The following is a 27,075-nucleotide window of genomic DNA, read 5'->3' as shown; positions in this document are numbered from 1 at the left end:
AACTAAGATTGTGAGCTTGAGCCTAAAAACACAGAAACATTAACATCAGGCACGTGCAAAAACACCTACAACATAGGCTGAGACTCACAAGTGTCTGCTGGCCTTATCAGGTGATGAACAGAAGGAAGTATTTTGTGCTCCAGAGGAAAAGTGCTATTGTCCTGGAGTTGTTTGCCTTACTTAAATGCTGCCTGAAAAGAAAATATAGGAAGATCACTAGCTGCCACCCCATTTTTCTGCATCCACTAACACTCCCAACATGTAACCACATCACTTGGCCTGAAGGTAAGGAGTTGTTGAGCAGCTCTCCTTGAGAAAGGCTTTTTGCCAGCCTCCACACTGAAGCAAGTGCTGTCAATGGATTTACGCCAGCAGGAATTTCTTATCTGCAATTCAGTTATCTCTTCATCATCAGTGACTCCCTCCTCCTTCATCTGTGACACAAACAAGCAAAAAAAGATTTATATAGCCTTTTCTTTTGTAGTTGTATCACACTGTAGGATAATACTGATTCTTCAACACAACTAGAGGAAGAACAGGCTCATGGATAACTTCAGATCGTATTAATTTGATTTTCACACATTTTGCAAATGACAGGTTATGTTCATCAACCTTTTTTCAGTTGAGAGCACTAACATAGAGATGCAGTTAGCAATCACAGAGCATTGTCAGAAATTTTGTCAAGTGAAAACATTTATCCCGTTTTGCCGTCCAGATGAGACACAAACTGTTGTACTTTTAACCATCAAAAATTTCTGTTGAAATGCACTGGTGCAGAGCAAAATAGCATTACCGTTGTTTCTACATTTACATATATCTTACAACACTAACTTACAACTTGCAATTTTTTTTGAGCATCTCCCTCTCAGTGGACATCTTACAGATTCTGAGAAAAAAAATCTGCCTTTTTTTAATGAGATCTGGCCATTTTACAGAAAAGCTACCCCACCACATTAAATTGTTATCAAATATCCAAGGTTCAAAAATACCATTTTATCAGAATAAGAGAATATCTCTATGTTTCTTGACAAAGGTATTTCTTATTACTTCATCATCTAACTTTTGTTATTTCATGTTCTTTTTTTTTTTTTTTTTTTTTTTTTTTTTAACTGGAGTGATTTTTTTGCTCTTGTACCTTGGAAAATTTTAAAAAAAATGGTTATCCAATGTCTTTGGGTATGAAAATAAATTCTATTTCTGGGCAGAAGGTAGAGAAGTCTTTCTGACCATGGAGAAAGGTGCAGAGGGGGTTACTAGGTCTGAAGCAAGAACTCCCAGAGCCACAGCAGAAGAACATGCATAAATTATATTGAAGAGTGTGCCAGGAGGTGTTCAGGAACAAACTTTTTTCCTGTGAGATAATCAGAAAGTCAGTTCTAATGTATGTATACACCTGTATGTGATAGAAGGCTGTATCAAATATAGATGAGCCAAGTTTAAAATTGGCTGTAGGCTTGGGCTGATGATGTAGACTTCATGTATAAGAGCTTACACCTTATTCTCAAAAGTGTCTCAAGAACAGTCTTAAAAGTAATGAGGCCATCACAGTAGGAAAAGGATGCTTTCTAAAGCACTTGAACTAGCTACCCTATGCAAATAGAGGTCAGTAGAAACTGGACCCCTTTGCATTATCAACTGGCTGAGTTTTTAGACACCAAAACATGTTTTAAAATCTTTCTGTGAAAAGTGAAATTTTAACTTAGTGCATTATATGCCGGTTGTATTTTGAATTATGCAGTTCAGATTACACATTGATCCAAGGCCCTTTCTTCTGCTGTTCTGTAAGGTGCTAAGAGGGGTGAGAGGAAGAAAATAAAAAATCTTCAGATAAAATATAATAGAGAGAAAGACTCTCAGAGCATAAAATGTCTGTTAGGTGAATGTCACCAGTTCTGTCATATCAACCCTCGTGTTCCCAAAGGATAATGATCAGTGGTTTAGGAGTTCTTCTTCAAGCTAGATCAAATCATTATACTTTCTTTTGTCATTATGCTTAGACTAAACTATTATTAGTAATTGTTAATATGCAAATAATATTTTGCCAATTTTGACCTTTTTTTTGAAGCCACATTTGAAATTTCATGCAACAAGTTTTCACACGGAACAATTGTTCCTATTTATCCTCTCTGATAAGTCCACGTACAGTGTACTTCATAACACGATATGTCACAGAGAGATACAGTGTAATAGCTGGGGAGGGGGGATGGGAGGGGGATTGTTTTCACTGTTGCTGGGACTATTACTATTGTTTGAGGAATTTTATCATCTTTCATATATCATGTTAACTTTTCTTGTAATAAAAATATTGACACAACAAACATGAGATGCTTTTGTCTGTAAAAGAATATGTATATTTTATATTTGCAAGAAATAACTTTTATTCAGTGGTCAAAATGAAAATACAGAACTAGCAATAGCATTTTTGAGTAATACTTTCAGCCTTTCTTGTTTTCTGAATTGTTCCTACCATGTCTCCTATATAGTTTTCACATGCTGTGATATATTGATAATCTAAAATATAACATATTTTTTATCTAACTTCTTTAAAGGATACTCAAAAAATAATCTACTGACTCTTCTCTCCGATGATCTGTAGAGAAGTTTGAGAAGAGTACTCATCTTGAAACTGTGTTTGCCCTTCTTTAATATATTTCCCCTATATAGAAAGTATAGACCTAACTCTGAACTGCCAAAACATTGGCTCACTTCACCTACTACTGAGATAGTAACACAAATATTTTTCATGTTATTGCACTAATGATGATATCATTGGGGTATGAAATATTCAAAAACTTACAGAAAACAATGTTAATAATTCTGCTAAATGAAATAAAACTCTGAACCAAACAGGTGAAAAACCCAGAAAGGAAAATGTTTCAAAACTGACATATTTTGGAATACGTAACTCAGCAAAAGTTCTGAAATAAGCTATTTTGGTCCATAAGGAGTATGCACATTCTACACGTGCAACAAATAACTTTTAATTTTGTCTTTATCCAAAAGAATTTCCCAGAAAATAGAGAACTCAAGGTGGGATCTGTTTAACATTTCCTGTCCTGGTTTCCTCACTAACTCACTGCCAGGCACGTTGTGCTCAGTGGCAAAGGCTGAGTGACAGCAGGGAGATGTGTGATAGGCTTCGGCAGCCTAAGTGAGCTGCAAGGCTGAAAGGCACTTGTGCAAAGAGGCATGTAGGGAGGCATGTAGGTAGGCATGTCATACTCCCAGCAGGAGCATGGGGTTTCATCCCGGTAGCAGCTGCATAGCCCCAGAAGTGCTGAGACCTCTTTTCCCAGCTTGAAGTTAGTCCTGGGACATGCCGAGCACCTTGGTGGGTTCAAGGAGCAAGAGCATGCCAGTTGTATTGCACTTTCAGGGGATAGAGCTTGTACCCTCCTCACAGGTCCACCAGCAGAGCAGATGCCCACCTTTCCCATCATGGGACAATTTAGTTGTCCAAAATATGCAAGGAAGCACTTACAAAGCCTCCAGTGCAGAGCAAAGGGGTACACTGACAAGCAGAGATTTATCCATCCCACACATATTTGTTCTCATTTGTGCAGCACACAGAAGAGGACCCCTCACAGGGGAGGACCCTTTGCACTCCACTGCCTGTCAATTTGAGCAGCTCTCCAGTTTCTCTGGAGGTATGTGTACATCTCCATGCTGGCTATGTCAGCAAGAGCACAACCCATAGGAAGGAAGAGGTATGGCATGAGGAGACTTCGCAGGTAGTGAAAGCAGAAAGTCTCCTTTCTCTGCTTCTGAATACTCTTGTGGGCCAATGAAGAAAACACTCTTTTTTATTATTATTTCTTTTCTTTTCCTCAAATGAGTAAGTTACTTTTTTTAATGGCAACCTGTTCTGCTCTGAGTACTGCACTTCCATTGGCAATGTGACTAGAACTAACTTCTCACCTGACAGTAAAAAAAATGGACGTGCATTTTCTCAGACTAATCATTTCTTCAAGTCCGTGTTCTTCACACCAATATTCATGTAGTTCCTCTATTATACTTGGTGTAAGGAGAAAACTGGCAACTGTATTCAAAGCAATGATAAGTTACCATTTTAATGATTCCTTATGTTGTGAGTAATTTATAAATCACTCAGTATCTTCCGAGCAAAGCTTGCCTTCTGTTTTTAAAACGTACCCTTTTGTATCCAACAAAGGGTTTCAGTGCAATAAGCATTAAGGTGTGTCTCCTAGCTTTTACCTGCAAGCAATAATGATGTTGTCAAGCGTTTCAGGTGAGACCAGCCCAGGATTTTGGGGTGGGGAAAGACACTGTGTTATACAGCATCTTCAGTTCTTCCCTCAGAGGGAGGCAGAGGCACCTTGAAAGGCTGAGTATAAGGACATCTACCGAGTGTCTTTTTACATAGACATCAGAGGTGGGGGGGGGGAGGGAAAAGGAACAGACCTGTAACCATAACTCAGTTGGACTTGTATCCGAGAAGTCAGATGCAATGGATTGGCTCCCTCACCGAACAACTGCTTTTCTGTTCCTTTTATTGGTAAGTGAAATTTTAAAACAATATTTGTAAACTTTATGATTGTGTCAGTTGAATCTCCTCAGCAGACCATTACTTTTCACACTGTAAACTAATCTGACTTTCCCAACTCCCCATAGAAAAAATAAATAAATAAATGTGAATTTAGCATAAAGAAATAAAGCTCTGCTTGTTTTAAACTCAGTTTCTGAAGATCCTATACAAGTAGCTTAGGTTTTCATTAAATGCTGGCAAATATTTATTTTGATTATGACTTTGCAGTCTTTTAACGCTTAATATATAACTTTCTGTTTAATGCATGAATTTTCAGATAAATGTTTAGGGGTACAGTTTAAGGAGTTGCTTTTCTTAATAAAAATAATTTTTTTTTTTTAAAGTCCCCGAAGTCTGATTGGATATTATTTCCTTCTATGTCTTTATTTTTCTGATCAATTGAAGAAGATGGAGAGCAACTATTGTTTCCTAAACTGATAAGTTTCAGAGCTGAATGTGAGTTTTATGGCTACATTCAAGAAAAAAAAAATAAAAAATAGTGAAGACTGTAGCCAAGCAAAAATTAAGACTTGGCCCATGATTTCACGTTACAAAGAATTCCTACCTTGTAGTGTGCGTTTGTGTCAGAGCAGCCATGTGCTTAGTGAGTGAATGCGTGATGAAAGTGTTGCTCTTTGGGTTTGTTCTTCTTATGGTAAAAGGAAAGTAGTTGGTATGGTCAAGTGGAACAGTTGTGCAGTGTGTTCATCAAGGCACAGAAATTACTGAGAAATGACTTAAAAGAATTCTACTCCCACATTATGATTTTTACGTGGATTCTTCTCACTCATCTGTGCTGCTCTTTTAAAACTACGTAGAGGTTTAAGGTCCTGAAGATGGATAAAGGTAGAATTTAGAGTATAGTCATATCCTTTTGTGTATTTCACTTTACACAATATATTAGTAAGCGCAAATGTTTGTTAATTCCGTATTATTGACACCTCTGGAAATGCGGTAGTCAGGGAAGAAGGGTTTGTTGTTATAGTGTATGAAATCCCAAGGCTTAAACAGTCACAGTTTGGCAATCAGTAAAGTAGAACTAAGCAGCGCAGGGCAGCTGCCAAGCAAACAATGTCAAAACTTGGCAAAAGCAAGTTATGGTTCGGATGAGTTTCTGCTTGTTCAATGCAGCATGCAGATCTGTGAGATTGGCGTGTTGCACATGATACTAACAGTGCTGGATTTTTATATTACAATACTGACTATTTATTTTATTCTGTTACTTGGTGATGCATAGTTCTGATGTATTGAAGTTTAAAAAAAATAATAATAAAAATCAAGTTTGCTGTACTGTATTTAAAATCTGTCTTTCCAAAAGTGCTTTTACTGCTTTAACTTTTCTTGTCAACTCTGGAGCAATTTTCATTCTTTTGGTATATTATCATTATGATTGTGACTGAACCAGGGCATGTCAAGAAAAAGGAGTGACTATGAAAACTGCCACTACATTTAGACAAGTACCAAATATATGAACTTTGGAGGTTGGACTCGATGACCTTGAGGTCTCTTCCAACCTAGGAAATTCTGTGATTCTGTGAAACAACTGTTCTTGTTGTGTGCTTTCCTGAATGACAGCATTTATGGTGGCCTGTACAGCCTAACTGCATTTTTCAGCACTGTACAGAAAGCTGATAGAGAAACTGTAGAGAATAACCGTATTATAAATTATGTATATAATTTTAGTGCATTCTGAGAAAGTGTCTTGGCTTTCAGCTTGATTAATCTTTCATGAAAATTACCTGTCTCAATAGTGTATCGGCTTAGTATATTGCTAATAAGTTGTAGCAAATAAAATGGCTGTGGAATTATACATATTTTAGCACGCTAGCACACTTTCAAAAAAAAGAAAACTTACGAGCTCTGAAACTAATAATTTTCCATATGCATTTCACCATTGGTAGGACTGATTCTGCAACCCTTGCTCATGTGACTTCAAAGGTGTTATTCTCATGAGTAAGGGAGTTCTGCTTGTGGTACTTGCACAGACACGTTTTATGGAAATAACCTGTTTGATCAGGTATGACTCTCCTCCTGCCAGCCATCAGGTGACTGTTAATAATTTTAAATTCACCGCATCTTTCATATGCACTTTTGTCTGGCTACATTTTCCCATGTGTTATCTTTTTTTTTTTTTTTTCCAGTTGTTAGGCTCTGGTTACACCTCCTACTCATAACTTGGTTGCATATAAAAATATTAAGGAACCATATAATCTACTTGCACTTGCATACTAAATATCTGCAAGGATGTAGCCATAAAACTGCGGGCCCTTCTGCAGAAGAAAAAATATTATAGAAATAGAAACTAAAGCAATTCTGCACCAGGAATTATCATGCAAGATGAGTTTCGTAAGTTTGCAGTTACATTCCTGAGTAAAAATGACCCCTAAGTAAATGTGTATTTGCAGCTGGAGCACTTTAAACTAGAACTCAGGTTTTATTGAGGATATTTATTGAGGAGAGCACAATTAGAGCATGTGTAATTTGAAAAACTAAAATTTGAATGATAATGGCTTATACCCTGTATTGAAATTACTTTTCTATTCATTTTTCTAACGGTTAAGCTCAGGTAATATATGGAAATTCATTATTTCTGTACGACTTGTCCTCTGCTGTATTTCTCAGTAGAAAAGAAACATTCTCAGAAACATTCCCAAAGTGGTTAGTTCTTTGAGTAAATATATTTTAAAATAAATACAACTTTAGAATTTATTCTTCTGACTGACATGAACATTATTATATTTCTGTTGAAATAGTAGTGGGTCCTCCATACCAGGTGCAATACAAAATATTGACTTCACTTCCTAAGACAGGAAGCAACAGAAACACCTAACTTTTGCAGAATTACAAAAGCAATTGACAGAAAAATGAAAAATTAACCTGAAAACCATCCTCTTAAAAGTGAAAGCACATCATTAGTGACCTGCAAAAATGGAAAGTACAGACAAAAACTTATCCTTGTTTTGATTTAAAAGTGAATATACTGCTTCTTTTTAAAATGAGTTTGTGTCTTATATTTCAGGTGTGCTTCTTATTACTTAATGCACAGATTTATCTTTTCTCAAAGAGGTGCAGAAAGCATAAAGAGAGGGATTAATTATTTCAACCTTTTACTAGACAGAGCTTGGCTGAGTAAGACGTAAAAGTCCCAAAATGCTGACACAACCAGAGCTACCATGGCACCCTGATGACTCATATAATATATGTGAGTTCTCAGCACTCCTCCCATCATGGCCAATAACAATACCGCTGTTGACTTCAAAGAATGGGAATCAGATCCAATATGAATAATGCTGGGAAGATGTTACAGGCGTGTTCAGTCATTTAGATATAAGTAGGTGGAGGAGGGAGGATTCCATAATTGCGTATAATATTGCTTGGCAGTCAATTAATGATTAGTTAATTTTTGTTTGCAAATTGCTTTGAAGGTGCAAAGAACCATGCACATCCTATAGGCCTAATTCTCTTCCCAGTTACATCAGAATAAATCCAGCATAAATCCAGTGTGATTCTAAAGCATCATTTTAAATACAAGGTTCTTTGCAATAAAATACAAGCTTTCAGATAGGCTACTGTGAGAATGACAGCCACAATAAATATGTCTTCTGCTTGCACCTCTCTTAGTCCATACCAGAAGCAGATTGTGCAACTAGTTTATAGCTTCTCAGCACAGTTTCCATTTTTTCAGGGTGTCTCAGAGACAAACAGGACAGGAAATCGTGGTTTCATTCTGATCAGCTTGCTTGCCCCAAGGTCCTTAAGATACATCTCACAGGTTTCAGTGCTTTCTATTGCTTTAATTATCATTAAGCACTGAATCTGTGGAAAGTATTGCATGCAGGCACTCAGATACTAGTTTGGAAAGGAAATTCATTCATTATGTACAAGAATACCAAAGTTAGCTGCTAGCAGACAGATGACTAAATGTACTTCTCCTCTCGAAATACCATTAGATAAAGAATTTGCATCACACGGATGTTAAAAATAGACAGCTGGGTTTTGGGGAGAGCCTTTTAACTGCTAATAATAGTGGAGATCTAGAAAACATTGCTTAGGGAGGCATCTCTGGGTCATGTTGGATAGATGTCACTTCAAAATTGTCTAGGTTTATCTGATGAATGAGAAAATTTTATATGGTGTATGCCTGCCCTCCTTCCTATAATACAGCAGTAACTGAGAAAGTCTTGCTGAATGCATACCTCAAGTTTGTTAGATCAGCATTTTAAAGATGCATGACAAACTGTACTAAGGACTCTGTACTCAAAACCATCAAGATTTCTTTAAAGAGAAATTAGCAGCATGTAGCAGCAGGGTCCTTTGTCAGTGGGGGACAAATTTGGAAATACTGGGCCTTAATTTACAATTCCCAAATTCTTGGCATTCTTATTATCAGTGCTCCAGTGGATGAAACTGCAGTGTAAAAAGGATATTTTCATTGCTTGGAAGCAGAACTCTCTATGGACTGAAATCAAGTTTTTTAATTAATATTTATGTCTTTAAAGAACAGAATTCTCCACAAGTTTTTCTTTACAGAGATGTCCAACACAGTTTTTCAGGTAGCCCTGTTAAACACAAGAGTGACATGAACAGATGTGATACAGTTTCACTCTTAAATGACAGAATAGGCCATAGGATGCAGTCAGAAGATGAGACTCACTGGTATTGCATTAGTATAGCCATACTTTTCTGGGTCAAGACAATTCCTTGCTTGCATGCCAGAAGAGATTTCAGCCTAAGGGTGGAGAGGATTTCACTGTACTTGCTAAAGGACTCTCTGTTGTGCAGGTGGGATCAACTGATAAGAAACATTGAATCAGTGCCATTTCTGGTGGACTTTGTCAGTCAGTCTCTCTGGTGAGGGTGTAATCTGAACCTTCTACTCTCCCATGTTTTCCCAAGCCACAAGGGGTTTTATAAAAGCATAGGGTTTAAGTTCTACTGAGGTGAAACCACTCCACACTTTAAATGAGTCCGATATTGCAGATTGCCTTCTCTGAGGTAATGACTCATATGAATCCCATTCTGAAGCCAAAGATTTAAACAGTCCTCAAGACATAAACTCAGATTAAAAGCTGTATTGATGTTTTGAATACAATATGAACATATCTGTTTCCCTTCCAAAGACCTAATGCAGCTTTGTAATGATTGTCCCGTAGAGAACTTTTCTTAACAATTTGTGTCAATAACTTGCTCAAAGAAAGAAACAAACAGGAAAAAACAAACAAACAACAAAAACAACAACAACAACAAAAAAAACTTACTCTTACTTCAGTATTTATTTCCTATTACTTTATTACTTATATATGATTACGTACTTCATATTACTTATGAATGGTCCCTTAAATTTAAATGTTTTATATATATATATATATATATATATATATATATATATATAGATATAGATATATGTGAGGTAGATACACAGCCCAAACACCCTCCTTCATAGACATTAGAGCAGCTTTTACAAGAGGTTTCAACGAGTGTTCTTGGGAAGATCAGTTCATTAGAGACATCGTTTAAATGAAGGTGAAGGTGCTGTTCATTTATCTTTTGCATGTAAGAGATTGTTTTAACATGAAATAAGTGGAAAAAAGTCCTTGACAGAACAGCAACGCAGTACATTTAAACTGTGAAAAGTCCCATGAGGTAAATATACTGCAAACAGAAAAGTTATCTCACATTATATCCATACAATATCTGTCACAAAATCTACCTGACAAAAGGCGTCAGACAAAGAAACAAAACAATCAAAACTTGAACTGTACTGGGAAATTACAAAAACATGAAAAATTGAAAACTACAACCATTCATCAAGTTTGGTGAGAAAAGACAAACTCTGCATCGCTTTTTGAGTCACATAGATATTATGTTTTCTCCCAATTATGAAACCAGAATCCAGTCATTCAGATCCCATGTTCTTCAATCTTTACATCTGAAGAGAGCAAAGGTAGATCCTGAATCAAAAACAGTGCTCTGAAAAAGTACATTGACCAAGTGAGCTTTATTGTCACCATTTATTTAGGAAGAAGATTAATTAAACTGTGCTTTCTTTTAAATTGTGCTAATTAAGAAATTGATGAATCTATATGATTTTAAAGTAATTACTCATTGCATCTGACTCTGTAAACTATATTTACATGAGTCTTTAGTTGCATGGTTATACTTCAAATTAAAGCCCACTGAACTCCAGGAAAATCTGCCTGATTCCAGTTGCTTTTCCATTTTACCTGGAATCTCTTTAACCTCAGTGGGATGTTTGAAGAAAACTTTTTGTTCCTTTTGGTTAAACTGTATATCAAAGTATTACAGGTCTACTGCGGACTCTCTAAATAAGATACAACAACAACAATAACAAAGAATAAAATACACATTCTTTAGAACAAATCTTGCAATCCCTTCTTTCTTCAGCTGAGATGGTATAATGTAAAGTCTGTGTAAAAGTTGCATTTTTATATAGATATAACTTGTATGGCACATCCCTTCAAACTGAAAGTGCCTTGAAAGACAAAAATAATTTTAAAAGCATTAACTTTCAAAAATTATAGCGATATATAAAGGAAAAAAAAAAAAAAAAAAAAAAAAAAAGAACCATGTAATGTAATTTATGGAAATTCTTCAGCTACAACCTATATAAGTTATTACGATAGATTACAGAAAACATACTGCTCCTACTCCGCAATTTAGCAATGTATAGCAGCCAAGTTTTGGTTATTGAATTATGTCCTGTGTCTTTATATGCTGATCATCTTATCATTCTTGCAGGTGTTCTTGGATTTCAGCACAGGATTTCATGTAGAGGTAATATATATTTCTTTAGAAACTAATTTTCTGATAAAATGTAATGTAACCAATGTAAAAATGACATGGAAAATACTAGAGTAAGATATTTCTGAACTTGAAGATTGAAAACATATGTATGTATTAAATGGTTACAGGTAGTAATAACCTGCTCATCCTCTCAGAAGTTCTCCTGAACCTATATGAATACCTAGAAATAAGTTTAAAGTACACATGTACAGTGTTAGAGTTTGGGACCTGCGGATGTATTCTTCTCCTCCCTATTGTGGGAAATTCTTTATGTCTGAATTAATTTAAAATGTATTGAGGTTGGTGGTCATATGTTAATGGTACTCTATGTCGAAGGTAAAAGAATGGAGTGAAAATGGAACAGCAAGATGGAAAACCTTCAGAAGACAAAAACGTGAATGGATAAAATTTGCTGCAGCTTGTAGAGAAGGAGAAGATAATTCTAAGAGGAATCCAATTGCCAGAGTAAGTAGAAAGTATAGCAGAATTGTTCACTGACAAGGAAGCTTTTTCTAAAGACAGATAAAAGCAGAGAAATTTAAGAGCACATTTGCTTAGACTAGTCAAGGCAAGGAATGTAGAATAAAAGAAAAATGATACAGTATTTCCAGCTCTGCTGACAGTCTCATATGTGAAACCACACAGCCGCTGAGGAGTGATCAAAGGCTTCCTAGAACATTGCAATCAGACCCCTTCCTGGAGAGCTCCAACCATAGTCTCTTTAGTGTCTGTACTAGATTGAAATATTTTTCTTTTCTCTCTCAATTTGAGAAATCCCTGAACGAGCACAAGTCAAGGATGATGTCTGACTCCTGTGGACAACAGAGCAAAGAGTTTGAGTGCCACAATAAAAGAAAGACATAAAACTATTAGAGAGTGTCCAAAGGAGGACCATGAAGATGGTAAAGGGTCTGGAGGGGAAGAAGTATGAGGAGCAGCTGAGGTCCCTTGGTTTGTTTGGCCCAGAGCAGAGGAGGCTGAGGGGAGGCCTCATGGTGACCTGCAGCTTCCTAATGAGGGGAGCAGAGGGGCAGGTGCTGAGCTCTGCTCTGTGGTGACCAGGGACAGGACCCAAGGGAATGGCATGGAGCTGGGACAGGGGAGGATCAGGCTGGGTGTTAGGAAAAGGTTCTTCACTGAGATGGTGATCAGGCACTGGAACAGGCTCCCCAGGGCAATGGTCATGGCACCAAGCCTGCTGGAGTTCAAGAAACATTTGGGCAATGCTCTCAGATACATGGTCTGATTTTGGATAGTTCTCTGTGGAGCCAGGAGTTGGACTCAATGATCTTTGTGGGTTCCTTCTACCTCAAGATATTCTGTGATTCTGTGATTCTTCTTCTCCCCCTGTCCATACCGCTTCCAAGGTCCAGCCACAGCATAATACTCGTGGAAATTTCTCTCCCCAAGCATTTTCACTTCACCACCAGAAGATTTAAAGGAAAGAGAAAACCTGTCCAGTATTTAAGGGCAGACATAGCTATAGGCTGCCTGTTTTGTAGAAGAGCCTTCAATTTGTTCTATAAATTGAATCTTGTGAAATGTGGTTAGGAGGAAAACTAAACTTATACACATTTTTTTAAGGAGACTAATTACAGAAAAATGAAAACACTGCAGATGTTCTCAGTAAAATGGTATAAGTCATATTTTGTAATAACATTATGTATTATTGTAGATTCGATCAGATTGTGAAGAAAACAATCCAATCACATACAGCATCTCTGGAGTTGGAATTGATCGTGCCCCATATGGAATATTTGTTATTAACCCAAGAACAGGAGACATTAATATAACAGCAATAGTGGATAGGGAAGTGACCCCAGTATTTGTTGTAAGTACTCCCATTTTATTTTTCCTTTAAAATGATGAATTCAGGGTGGTGCTGGGGAAGCACAAGGAGAATAATGCTCTAATTCATTTGTTTCAGATTGTAGCTTTGCTTCCTTCAATTCTGGTTTTAAAATGAGTAATCTCTTTATCTAGATACGCTGCTTTGCTAAACACTCAGTGACGGGTATAGATTTGGAACCACCTCTTGAACTTCGAGTCAGAGTTCTGGATATAAATGATAATCCTCCTATATTTGCACAATCTGTATTTACAGGAGCTGTTGAAGAATGCAGTATGGACAGTAAGTAACTATGTTATTGCCTATCATAGTAAAGTTGGTGAAGATCCAATAGTACAGTTGATATAAACCTGGGGTGTTCATTCAACATTTTTTTAGGCAATGACGTACTTTTCCCAAGGCTACTGCAGAGGAAGGAGCAGGAGATGTTTCTCAGAGTGTTACTGGAGTAGGGCCCAAGATCATTGCTTAAAATTAAACAGCAATGCTTCCCCCTTCCTCCCACACAACAATGCTGAATATTCTAGTTCCTAAGTGTACCATCATGAAATTCCTTTAGATGTGACAACTTAAAACAAATTGGTCCATTTCTTCTCATTAAATAATAATAATAACATTACAACTACATTTATTTCCTGTGAAGGTACATAAATTACTTTTTTTTTCAGCCTGAGTATTGAAGTTACACTAGAATATTACTAAACAAGCTCTTTCTTAAATACCTAAAATGGTTCTTTTTACCAAAAGCATTGCAAGCATCATTAAACATGAGAACAACACTGAGTGTGTTACACTCATGTCCTACATTCTAGAAATTCTCATTTAAAACTGTGGAGATATCTTCTGTGAATATCTTCAGGCTCAAAACTTACAATTTTTACATATTCCCTATGGTGACTTAAAGAAGTTCAGAGAAAATGTACCTAACTCCACCTGACTTTAATTTGTAATGCATTTTACAGTCATTCACATTCAGTCAAAATCAGTACTAGGAAATTAAACTTCCGTTTGCTTCAGAAATGTCAACAAACAGCTTTCAGTCATTTTTATACACGAAGTATTTCTGATTTCAGAACAGGTTTTTTTCTGATTTTTTTTTTTTTTTTGATTGTTATTCTTAGACACACTGGTGATGAAAATAATTGCATCAGATGCAGATGAACCTAATAACTTGAATTCTAAAATTGCCTTCAAGATAGAGAGTCAGGAACCTTCAGGCCCACCAATGTTTGTTATGAAAAAGGCTACTGGAGAACTCCATCTGGCAAATTATCTTGACAGAGAGGTAACATTTCCAAAGTCAAACAACATGATTTCATTGTGTGTGCATGTTATGAGAGTGACAAAAAATAGAGAGAAAGAGAGAGTGAGAAAGTGTGTTTTCTTTGTTTTTTAAAACGGGTAAATGCATTTCTTTATATATGTTAAAATATCTACAGCAAATTCCCGTATTAGGAAACAGTAGCATGACATAAGTATTTGTAGTTTATAAGATGTGCCGATGCTTGTAACATAGTCATTTCTCTTTTTGTGACAGCAACACAGTAGCTACACTCTGGTTGTGAAAGCATCAGATCGGGATGGAGCTGGAGATGGAATTTCATCCCTTTGTAGCTGTCATGTGAAAGTTATTGATGTCAATGACAACTTCCCAACTCTTGCTCAAAGCTCCGTAAGTTTTTAATATCAAATGCAACATTATTGTTAGAAAGCACAAATCCATTTCTGCTAAACCGCATCTGCAAAAATGTGAGGTGATGCAGCTCTTCAGACCTGCAACCAGAATCACAATTTACACAGAATACTTTTTTTTTTTTTTTTTTTTTTTACTGTTAAAGTTAGTATTAACTGAGGGAAGAACATTTTTCAAAGATTTCTCTGTGGTCAGCTGTATCTCCCTCATTATATATGTTAGTGTTTGCTAATAGGTATTTATCTGTCATTACAGTTCTCAGCAGCTATTTCAGAAAATTCACTCAGTTCAGAACTGCTACGAATACAAGCTCTGGATGCTGATGAAGAGTTTACCGACAATTGGTTAGCGGAGTTTTTCTTTATATCTGGTAATGAAGATAATTGCTTTGAAATTGTTACAGATCCAGCTACAAATCAAGGAATCCTTAGAGTAATTAAGGTATGGATAAATAATATGATTCAGCTGTTGAAATAATCATCTTAAAATAATTTTAATTGTTAAATATATATATATCACTAACAACAATGACACTCAACCATTTAAAATAAGATACTTAAATAAGATTACAGTCCAGGAAGTTTTATTTATTTTCTGATTTTCCATGTTTTATCTTTTAGGAACTGAATTATGAACATATCCGAACTCACTCACTGAGTATCGGTGTCAGGAACAAAGCTGAATTCCACCACTCTGTTATGTCTCAGTACCAAGTCATCGGAACACCCCTCATAGTTGAAGTAAAAAATGTGATTGAACCTCCAAGGTTTAATCCATCTTCAATTATCTTTTTTGTATCACAAAAAATGAGGGCGAACTATGTTGTGGGAACATATACAGCTATCGATGAGGACACAGGGACTACTGCAACCAATGTTGTGTAAGCTCTGATCTGCTTAAACTCCTGGATGGAAAAATTCTTTTAATTGAGATTACAATGAGATTAGGAATAGGTATTCTCTACTGCAGCCAAAGAAGTAGAAAAGGATCTTGCAAAGGGTTAAAAAAAGGGTTCCTAAAATAACAGGAAAAAATTAATGACAATAATAATAGCAATAGAATAATAGAAATATAATACTATGTTCTTATGATATGGTTGTTTTTGTTTCCTGACCTACTTTCCTTAGCCTTGTGCACAATGCAAACAAGGTATCATTCTTCTCTCAATCTGTAATTTAAATAAATCAAAACTGATTTTTTATAAACCAGCTTAAGAACACAGAAAGAGAATCTGCCTGCATCTCTAAAAAAAAGCAAGCAGAAAACCACAATAATGGGCAATATTATACAATCAGAACACAAGAGGTCACTAACAGGTCATTCTATAGTTAAAAAAAAAAAATGCTTTGACATTTATTTCTGATGAAATTCATGAAAGTTAATTAATACGAATAATTTGTTTTATTAACATATGCAGAAATAAATGTACCCAATTTAACAAGGTTTGAAAAGCTTTCATAAAACTGACAAAAATATTAGCAAATATAACCACATACGACCACAGTATGTTGTAGGAAGAGTTGTGGCTACTGATGTTATCAAAGGTTCTGTTAAAGGTTTACAGGGACCAGACAGATTTTATTTACTTTCAGACTATGATAGCACTTTCAAAATATAATGAACTTTATGCATTTCCTTTGTTGACAATTATTTTTTATGGTGTATATCTTTTGACATCTACAAAAATGTTGTTTGAAAAGGCTAAAATGCAATGGCGTCTAGCATAATCTAAAGAAAAAATATTCCAAAGTGACAAACATTATTTGCAAAATGAATATATAGCAGACCACTATACCATACGGAGTCCACATTAATTGGAATAATTTATTCCACCCACATAACTAGGTCTGCATTTATACTGTTTCATATTAAACATAATTCTGAATATTTTTATTTGAACAAATACAGATATAGTATAGGACGTGATCCAGGTGCCTGGTTCAGAATCAATCAAAACACTGGTGAAATCACACTGAACAAAGTTATTGACTGGGAATCCTCCTATGTATCCCATGGGCAGTACAGAGCAGAGGTTCTGGCTATTACTAGAGGTAAGAAAACAGATTCAGTTTTCTGAAATAAAATACACTTTGTACAATTTTTTTTTCCGTTCCAAATTTTCCCACCTGAACTGCATTATTTATAGTATCAACATTGCCTCCTGATTACAAATATCTTCTTCTTACAGGGGTTCCTCAATATACTGCCACTGGCACCATTGTGCTTACAATGCAAGGCGTTAATGACAATTGTCCAACTATTAATACAGCATTAAGGAAAGTATGTATGCATTCCCCATCAGTGGTCATCACAGCAAAGAGCGTAAATGGTGATCTATACGGGCTCCCCTTTACATTCAGCATACATGGTGAACCTCAAACTACGTGGATTATCAGATCAATAAATGGTAAGTTAAACTACATTTTATAACAGAATAAATCATAGTAATTACCTCCTATCTAAGATTACAGAGTAGGATATATTTTCATAAGAAACAATACAAAACAGTCATTAAAATCCATTCTTCTCACTTAAATATGATTTTATATTCATTTGAATCCAAAGAGTTGCTCTATATATATGTTAGTACTGAATGAATATTATTACATGCATTTTAACTAGTTATCTTTTAAAGGAAAATAAAAATATATTGATACAAATAGAGCAGCAAAATGGTATGTGAGTGTGATAACTACAATAAGCAGCTTTATTGGTCTAAACCTAATGAGGTAATTCAAAAGACAGGTTGACATTTTTTATTTCTATATTATTATTTAATTATTTTAATTATTTTTATTCTAAGCATATGACAAAGCTTTTTATTTATATGAGAGCAAAAGTTCTTTGTAATTTTTATTTTTATGAGAGTCTCATGAAAATGGTAAATAAAGATTACAGCTTTTGCAATGTATGGTACAAATTCTGCTTGCTTTTTGATTAATCATATCTCATACATTTCTTAATGACAGAATTTGCAAAATTTACTGTATGTATAGAAGGCTTTATTAAACAGTAAATATCAGATTTGCAACTATCCTTGTAACTCCTATTTGTCCTAAACAGATGCAAATTCATAATTTTAAATATTTTAAAATAACTGAAATACCATTTGAAAAAAAAAAAAAAAATAGAAAGCATAACTGGCATGTAAATTCCTAGTGAGAGAAAAGAAAATGTGTAAATCTTGCAAATTATATGTTAACAATTTTTGAAATAAAAATGAGGAAAATCAGCAGTAGATATATAAAAAAAGTGCATTTGTCCCTTTTATATTTTTCAAGTTAAAAAGTGATGACTAGATTGATCTTGCTCAGGTTCTCCAAATTAAATAAATAAATAAATAAATAAATATTAATAAAAATAATAACCAACCAAACAAATAAAAACTACCAGCATAGATCATGTTTCAGCTTTGAATAAGTACTGTAGATACATAAGAAGATCTAATGCAAATGCTTAGTCTGTACTATTAACATAATTCACCAAAATTATAGATTTGAGCAGTTTTTAAAGTCAACATCTTAATCTAAATATTTTTTTTTTTTTTTTTTTTCCCCTAAAGCTACCTCTGCAGAATTAGTGAGCCAGAACATGGACTTCTACCTTTATAAGATCTATATTAGAGTAAGAGATAGCCAAGGCCGAAGCTGCTTACAACCGTACATAATTCCTCTACAAGCTTGTCGCTGTGACAGTCGCAATTATTGCAGCAGTGGGGCCACAAAAATAATTATCATTGGTGGTGGTGGTGGTAGTCCTGATGGTGAAAGAATTGGTTGGACTGATAGGCCTGTTACTGAAGACTACACAGACGTGACATACTGGAATGTTAACACTGAAACTTATGAGCCATATACTGGTGAGGATGGAAATGGTTATCCTCTCACATATGGCCCATCTTCTACTACACTTAGCGGTGCTGCCATTGGCCTGATGTTTCTTGGTGGCTTAATATTTGTTCGTAAGTATTAAATTTATAAAATATATATTTTTTAACCTTTACAAAGTGTATTTTTTATTCTTCTAAAGTAAGGTGACTTTTTGGTCATTTGTTAACTCATGGGCTCCCATGTGCAACTTGGCAAAACAAAAACACAAACAAAATCAAAAACTATAGGAATTGTATGGACACATATAGGATGTATGTACATGTACGAACACAGGTATATATATGTAGAATATAGGATACATACATATGTTTCATTCAGAAATAACTCTTTCTATCCTAAGATCTAGGGTTTTATTCCTTAGGTATTCAGTTTTCAGACTACCATGAAGAGTAGAAGTGTTTAGTAGAAGGTTCAGAAGATTCTGGCAAAAGCTGCCCCTATTACTTTACAATTTACACTTTGCAATTTGAACGTCAGTTAAATTACTAAAAAAAATGGGCAACTATCAAACTGGGTATGAAAAGATGTAAGGAAGGAACGAGTTTCCTTTGAACTGTAGGACAGATTACAGTGGTAAAATGAGGAAGATCATAATCTTAACTTTTTGCCATTGCTGCTAAATATGACATCTGTTAAAAAACAGTACTGTATACAATAAAGGATCAATATGTGATTTTCAATATGTGAGCTTCAGCAATTACTTCTCTGACTGCTGCAGTCAGATGTGGTTGCTCTTCTTTCATGGCATTGGCATCAAACAGTCAACATCTGAAACTGTCCAGTGCAGAAGTACTGACTAAAATAACTATGAGAACCTGACTCTTGAAGAGAGTGATCGTATTGGTTTTTGGTCTCTGATTAAATGGGAATCAACAAAGATAAAATTTTGAAGCTGCAAAAAAGACTGTTTTGTTTGTAGTTCCCAGTTGGTTAATCTACAGGAAAGGCCACCTTTCTGCCTTCAGAAATTTTTTCTAGTCTTTGTTTCACTTTGATGTTAAATTGGGAGTTTTAGATACTTTGGCTAGTCTGCTGTAAGCAAGTGAGTCTCCCCAGTAACTCTGCAGCAATATTAGGTTTTTAGCTTAACTATCTAGGTAAATAGTCTAAATACAGCTGGAATGAATATTGCAGCCCCTTCCAAAAATGAGCAATTCTTTTTTTTTCCAGCAGTTTCCAACACTGAATTCTTGAAAGAAGTAAGCATAATGCACCACACTGCGAAATCTGACTCACTGTGTCTAATCATTTCTTAAAGCCAGGCTTTGAGGGTTTGACTCTTGCTTTTCAAATAAGCATCATATATAGGTGATGGGAAGGAATATTGCAACTGGAGTGTTAGCTAAAGATCACTGTAGCCACATGAACAGTGTCCTATTGATTTTTATAAATTTATTGTTACTAACGTGTATTTCTGAAAAGAAATTACAATGTTTGAAGAGAAAAATAAGCTTATGTGTCAAGAATGAATATCACTGAATGCAAGACTGCAAGACATAGCAAGACTGGTTCTGTTTGTTTAATTTTCTTAAATCAACATCTTATATTCATTCAGTTGAGGTACATCAAAGTCTGTTCCTGGATGTATAGCTATAAATTTGGAGTAACAGCCCTACTCCACCCCAGCTTTACTCTGCTATAACTAAAGGTACAAATTATTCCAAATATCCAAATGCATACATTTTCAAAAACAGATAATGATTCTGACAGGCAGACGTGCAGGCTGATTGGTTTGAAACATTTCAAAAGACTTTTTTTCTGAAGTTCTTGAGCACCTGTCCTCTGGGTAGAACAGTAATTCCTATGAAGAAAGGATGTCCTAAATCCCTATGTATTCTTTCTTTCCTGTTAAGTGATTCCAATTCTGATGTCAATGAGTGACTGTTGTGGCTGTGGACCTGGAGCTGCAGCTGGAGTTGGAACTGGATTTGAACCTGTACCTGAATGCACAGAAGGGGCAATTCATCCATGGGGAATAGAAGGTGCACAGCCTGAAGATAGGGTCAGTACATCCCATGTTTCAAAACCCTGCAGTAATTTCTGTTTACAGAAAAGACTACGTTTGTCTAGAAGCCAGAAAGTGTTTATATTACTATGTCATCTTGTAAAAGAAGCCTGGCATTGTCAGTCATTGCCAGGCAGGTATGAAAGCTGATTTTTAATTAAGATTTGCCGATGGAGCTTGTGTGCTTTAAGTTGTTTTTGGTTATCTTGGCCCAACAGTCTGATCTTACGATTCCCTCAGCTGAAGTGTAATTAGCAAGCTTTTCCTGTGCAAGCTAGGGCAAGATAACGCAAACCATCTTCACTGATCACCTATTACCTTGAAAATGAAAATTTTATTTATTTTATTTTATTTTATTTTATTTTATTTTATTTTGTTTTGTTTTGTTTTGTTTTGTTTTGTTTTGTTTTGTTTTATTTTTTAATGGAAGTGGTGACTCTTAGCTATAATTAACAGTTTAGAGTGGTAATTCCTTAGTATGATTCACAAAGCCTTGACCTTCATAAGGAAATTTCAAAGTTATCATTCAAGGAATCAAAATATTGTTTTCCAGGATGTCTCACACATTCTTGCCCCAACAACAGCTGCTGGAGGTGATTTTGGTGAACCTTCTGGTAAGAATATCCAAAGATTTTCTATCTGTGCTATCATAAAGCTGTCTCTCAGCACTTCATGTCTTCTGGTTCAGGGAGCACATTGGTTTCTCAGCTACAACACAACCCTTCCAATCTTACCTCTGCAGATTGTCAAACTGATGCCAGTAGAACTTCCAGCATGAGTGAAGGGTCTGAGACTAGAGCCTTGAAAATGGGCAGATACATTTCTTTTGAAATATTTGCTGAGGTTTTCAAATCTCAGGCATTTTTTCTTGATCATTCCAGCTAGTGTATGGAGGCCTTTTTGAAGATACCAGTTTTAGCAGAAATGAATCTGAAGATGAAAATAAGGAAATTTTCTTTCATAATTCAGAGGTGGAAGATTTGTCCCTTGCCAATTTCAAGGCTTTCCTTAGCACAAGGGAGAATAGGACTTATCAAATAGCCCATTTGTGCACCAACCTAAATACAAAGCTGGCACACCATATAATAAATACATGTTTCTGTGATAAGGTTCCCCCAGGAATTTGATGGGCATAGACTCTAGCTCTGCAGTTTTAGCTCTGCAGTTCCACTTTCTCTTTTTCCCCATTCCTTACTCCACAACAGGAAGTAACGATGCTGGCACAGATCCATTTCCTCTAGCTTCTGACAGAAAGAAATGTCACTGTGCAAGCAACAACTTCTCAGATGAGCACTGATTAGCCAAAAATGTTCTTATCCTTAGACAAAAAGAAAAGAGAATATTTTGGGTCATAAATTTGAATATGTCTTTGTTCTCAGAGAAGTTCTGCTGCCATGGCAATAGAAATGTTTAAGACTTTCACCTGTGATTTAGTTATTTCCACTGTTCGGTACTGCTACAGTGAGAGCCCCAGGTTCAAATTCTATCACCTGAGATTAAATAGAAAAACAACAGAATTTGGCCTATATTTCTTAATGTAATCATAGGTTGTCAAAAAGACTACTGCATGTAATTGTTTTATTATATTACATTTTAATATTTAAGACCATGCATTCATTGCTAAAATATATGAAAAAATGTGGAAAAGATGAAACTGTGTGTGGATGATTTTATAATTTAGTATAAAGGTTATTTTCATTCTGTATTATTAACACCAGCAGTTGTTATGATCAGCTGTTGTTCTCCTGAATTCCCTTTAACAATCTAAGAACTAGAAAATTGGAGAGGAGTTAAAAAGCTATTTCTTTTAGTAAACAGTTTCAGACAAAACAATTTTAACCCCTGTGGGGTTATAAATATGCTTCCATGCATTTGCATAAATATCCATAAGCATTACCATATTTGCCAATGCAAATCCCATGGCAGCATATGCATACACCAGACAGAAATCTCTCCAATTGCATAAGCCAAACAATGATTTCTTAAAGCACGTATGTCTAGCTTTAACATCACAAATAAAATCGAATTTTTAGATGTCTGCTAGTATGCACTTAATTTTTATTGCAGTTTTAGTGTTTGGCACATGTGTGTAGATCTGTGCCTGTAATTATTCTAAAATATCTTTAGAATCTCAGCAGTGTCATTATATTATTTGCAAAAACAACTGGAAAATTCTGTGAAAATTTTCACAGAACACAGGAGACAGAATTTTTCTTTTCTTGTTCTCAGATATATATACAAACACATATGGAGGAGGAGGAGGAGTATGTCATGGTGTTGAAGAAACTACAGGGGTTGGCTATGCCACTGGTACTGGTTATGGAACAGCTGGAGGAGTTTCTGGAACAGGGGAAGTAAAAGGGTCAACGGGAGGAACGATAAAAGAGTATCGAGAAGGAGGGGTGAACATGGCCTTCCTAGACAACTACTTCTCTGAGGTAATTATGTGGTCTTTTTTGTGTTGTATCTGTGAGTCTGCTGTTACACTATCCTCCCCAAGTGACACTGTGAAAATACAACATCACAGAATCATGGAATCTTAGGATCCATAGTTTGGAAAAGACCCTTAAGATCATCAAGTCCAGCCATCACCTAAGAGTACCAAGTCCACCATGAAACAATGTCCACAATGTTCCTAAGCACCACATCATAAGCACCACCTCTTAAATACGTCTAGGGGTGGTGACTCCCCACTTTTCTGGGCAGTCTGTTCCAATGTCTAAATACAAACAACTCCACTCAACTGAAACTCCCATGATACTAGACTGGTGTAAGAGCAAAGCTCACTGTACTAGTAGTAAAAACCAGGACATTAATAATGCTGCTTTTGAGCTGTTGGCACAGAAGTTTTGATTGTTCAGTAGGATTCATTTCTGTAAAACTGATGGACACACTGCAGGTATGGGCAGTAATTAAATTATTTCAGCTTAATAAATGACCATCAAATGTATCCATTTTCCACCGTTTTCAGTGTACAGATATATAATAATGTTGTGAAGTTGTTCACAAATACTTTTTCAGAGATCGTTAAATGTAGTAACTTTAAGTCTTAAGGAACTGTGAATACCAGTTCACTTTCTTCCATATTTTTATTACCTTTTTTGTTCTGTAAAAGACTTGTGAAATGCAAATGACACAAACACACAGTTTTGTAACTGGGAAAATATTAAGTTGACTTTACATACGGGATAAAATCCTATGGAGTTTACATGATTAATGGATTTATTGGATATAAATTGGATTTAATGGATATATTTCTACAATTATCATGAACTGTGATGCATAATACTATAATTGCATATGTCTTCAAAAGGTCACACAATTATTATTATTATTATTTTTTTTTGTCTTGAGATGTTCCATTTTTCAAGTCATCTGGGCCTTATTGTGGTTGGGGAAACTTTACTACATCTTGAGTCATCACAGGTAGCAACCTGACAAAAAGTCACTCTGTTCACCTTTCTGTTTTTGCAACCTACAGAAAGCATTTGTGTATGCAGATGAAGATGAAGGTCGGCCAGCAAATGACTGCCTATTAATATATGATCACGAAGGAATAGGTACTCCTGTCGGCTCTGTCGGTTGCTGCAGCTTTATTGGAGAAGACACAGATGAAACGTATTTGGATACATTAGGACCAAAATTTAAGACCCTGGCAGAGATCTGTCTGGGCAAGGAGATCGAACCTTTCCCTGATGTCAACCCACCTTGGCCAGGCATTAATGTCACCTTTCCCAACCCTGAATGTGACCTGAACCTCCCGCCACCTGGAACCACCATCCTTGTCAACGGCTCTGCACCCATGGCTCCCCCGGTTGGCACTACCACGGTTGTTACTGAAAACACCTACACATCTGCATCTACCATACAGCCCCCACGGCCCATGCCTGATCCTTTGCTCCATGGCAATGTGACGGTGACAGAGACCTACACCTCCGGCTCTGCTTGTGTTGACCCACTGCGCGCATCCAACGTTGTTGTAACAGAAAGGGTTGTTGGTCCCGCATCTGCCTCTGATTTGCGTGGCATGTTAGATATTCCCGATCTCACAGACGGGTCCAACGTTATCGTCACGGAAAGAGTCATTGCACCTAATTCCCGGCTTCCGACGTCTCTGAGCATTCCCGATTTGGTAGATGGGTCGAATGTGGTGGTGACAGAAAGGGTGTTCAGGCCTGCCTCTGGCATGCCGGGCAGCTTAATAAATATTCCCTCAGAGTTATCCAACACCCACAATGTGGTGGTCACTGAGAGGGTAGTGTCAGGGTCTGGGATGACTGGCCTAGCGGGGGGAGGTCTAGGGGGGGCAAATCTGGGGGGCCTGAGCAGCACAGGTCAGATGCTCAATACCGACTGCCACCTTGGCCAGGCAATGAGCACAGCATCCCCTGGCACCTCCCGGAGAAGAGTGACAAAGTACAGCACCATGCAGTACTCCAGCCAGTAAGGCTTTTGCCAGCGCACCTCCCCACTGAAATTGGCACTTGCATCAGCATTTGTTAGCTGCCACCCACCAAGAATATCATCATTTTTTACAACTAGAAAACAGCACTGAAATTTCAGGAATTCCTCCTTGAGTGAGGATCTCAGAAGGGTGCCCCATTTCAAGGTCAAAAACTTTGTCAGTGAAGGGAAAGCTGAGGTGAGCTCTAAATTTCTCTTTCTTTCCACAGAGTGATAAACTTGTGCAAACAGATACTAACGATTTTAGAGAGAGATCTGATAAGTAAGGAGAGCAGTGAGAAGGGATCCACATACAGTATCAGCATGAATTAATGTCACACAAAAGAGTGTTAAAATATTATATTGGTGAGTGATTTCCCAAGACAAGCAGATTTGGGTTAATGGTTCCTCACTGGCAGGACAGGAAAAGAATGCAATTAGCAATTAGTCAACACAAGACTAAATAGGCACTTTCAAACATATCACTTTACTTTGCATGTAATTTCAGGTGCGCTGCAAAACAGCACTTTGAATTATTTCTCTTATCACCAGCAAGTTCTAAATTACAATCATATAAACACAATGTATTTTCATAGCTTTCTGAAGTTTTCAGTAAAACGTGCGCTTTCATGACCTGCCATGTTGTTATGCTCATGGCCAAGAGTGTGGCTAGGAATTTGCCATAGGTGGAGCTGCAGCATTGATGCTGCAAACCAAGAAGCTGTTGGCTTCATCTTTTTTCCAATACCACTACAGCTTTACTTAAATCTAGAAGGACGTTGGTGAAAACCAGGAGCATTTAGTCAGATTTTTGTGCCAAACTATGACTACCATTTAAGTATCCAACATCAGGTTACTTTACGAGAACTGTAATATAACATGTCAGTTCTCTTCCCAAATACTGCCAAGAAAACAAAGTCTTAGAAGCTTTGTGATGGGGGGAGGCAATAGCAAGTATTATAATACTGACAGTGGTAGCTGAAGGCCTTCGTGAAATGAAAAAACCCTTGGGAACAATATAAATTTGCTAATATGCAGCATGGAGAATTGTTATTTCATATGTCAATGTATTTTGCATTGATATTTTGAAAGTTTATTTGAATGTGTTAATTGAAAAAGTCTTTATGATTCTATAATCTTAATTAAATCTGGCTTTTATTTTCCCACAAAAACAGCTCTACTGGATTCTGTTATTCTAATAAAACTTTAACATGCTTTAGATTATGATCTGAAGGAGCAAAATACTGAAAAGTAGTATCTATCTCATTTTACTTCTGTATCATATGTATAGTAAGCATAGTGTATACAACAACATCACGTCAATGTAAATACAATAGAGTTATATGGAGGGATTGTTGGTTGTTGTTGTTGTTTTTGCTAGATCACCAGATCAGTAGTTTTCCCTCAAATTTTGCTTCTTCAGCTTTGATGGACAGGTTAGTGAAAAGTTTAAGAGTTGTCTGTGAAATTCACACTCAATAAAAAGAGGAAGAAACCTTCAAATCCAGATTAATTCATTTCAGAACAACTATATGACAAGTTTCTGAGTCTCATGTCAGAAAAAAGCTTTTTGAATGATACTTCTTGAAATGCAACTATGTCTGCTGCTAAAGACAAGCTGCAGAGTCTGTGCTACAGCCATTTACAGCAGTGCTCCCCAGGATTCATTGCCAAGTTCAAGGCTACCTTAAAAAAGGTCCTTCCACAGCTTCAAGCTTTTTCTGAAGCATGCTAGATGCACTCCCCTGGTAGCACTCTAAAGTGATCTGAAGTATTACTATTTTTACTTCATCCTATAGCCTTGATTATATTAAATATCACTAAAATTGTGTTGACTTCAGTGGA

General features: G+C 36.2%; 1 protein-coding gene across 1 annotated transcript; it reads left to right on the top strand.

The window, feature by feature from the left end:
* Positions 1 to 4,468: 4,468 nt before the first annotated feature.
* Positions 4,469 to 25,234, top strand: LOC116485640 (desmoglein-4-like). Its single transcript, XM_032181132.1, has 16 exons — positions 4,469 to 4,516; positions 11,306 to 11,341; positions 11,687 to 11,815; positions 13,026 to 13,181; positions 13,334 to 13,481; positions 14,321 to 14,484; positions 14,737 to 14,871; positions 15,148 to 15,333; positions 15,513 to 15,772; positions 16,801 to 16,943; positions 17,081 to 17,299; positions 18,455 to 18,853; positions 20,636 to 20,784; positions 21,341 to 21,401; positions 23,017 to 23,225; positions 24,269 to 25,234. Exons 1-16 carry the CDS (start codon positions 4,469 to 4,471, stop codon positions 25,232 to 25,234), a joined length of 3,408 nt encoding a protein of 1,135 aa, XP_032037023.1.
* The last annotated feature ends 1,841 nt before the right edge of the window (positions 25,235 to 27,075 follow it).

The sequence above is a fragment of the Aythya fuligula genome, chromosome 2, assembly GCF_009819795.1.
Source record: "Aythya fuligula isolate bAytFul2 chromosome 2, bAytFul2.pri, whole genome shotgun sequence".
NCBI lineage: Eukaryota > Metazoa > Chordata > Aves > Anseriformes > Anatidae > Aythya > Aythya fuligula.
Note: the sequence above shows the minus strand (reverse complement) of the source record. Positions and strands in the feature narration are given on the sequence as shown.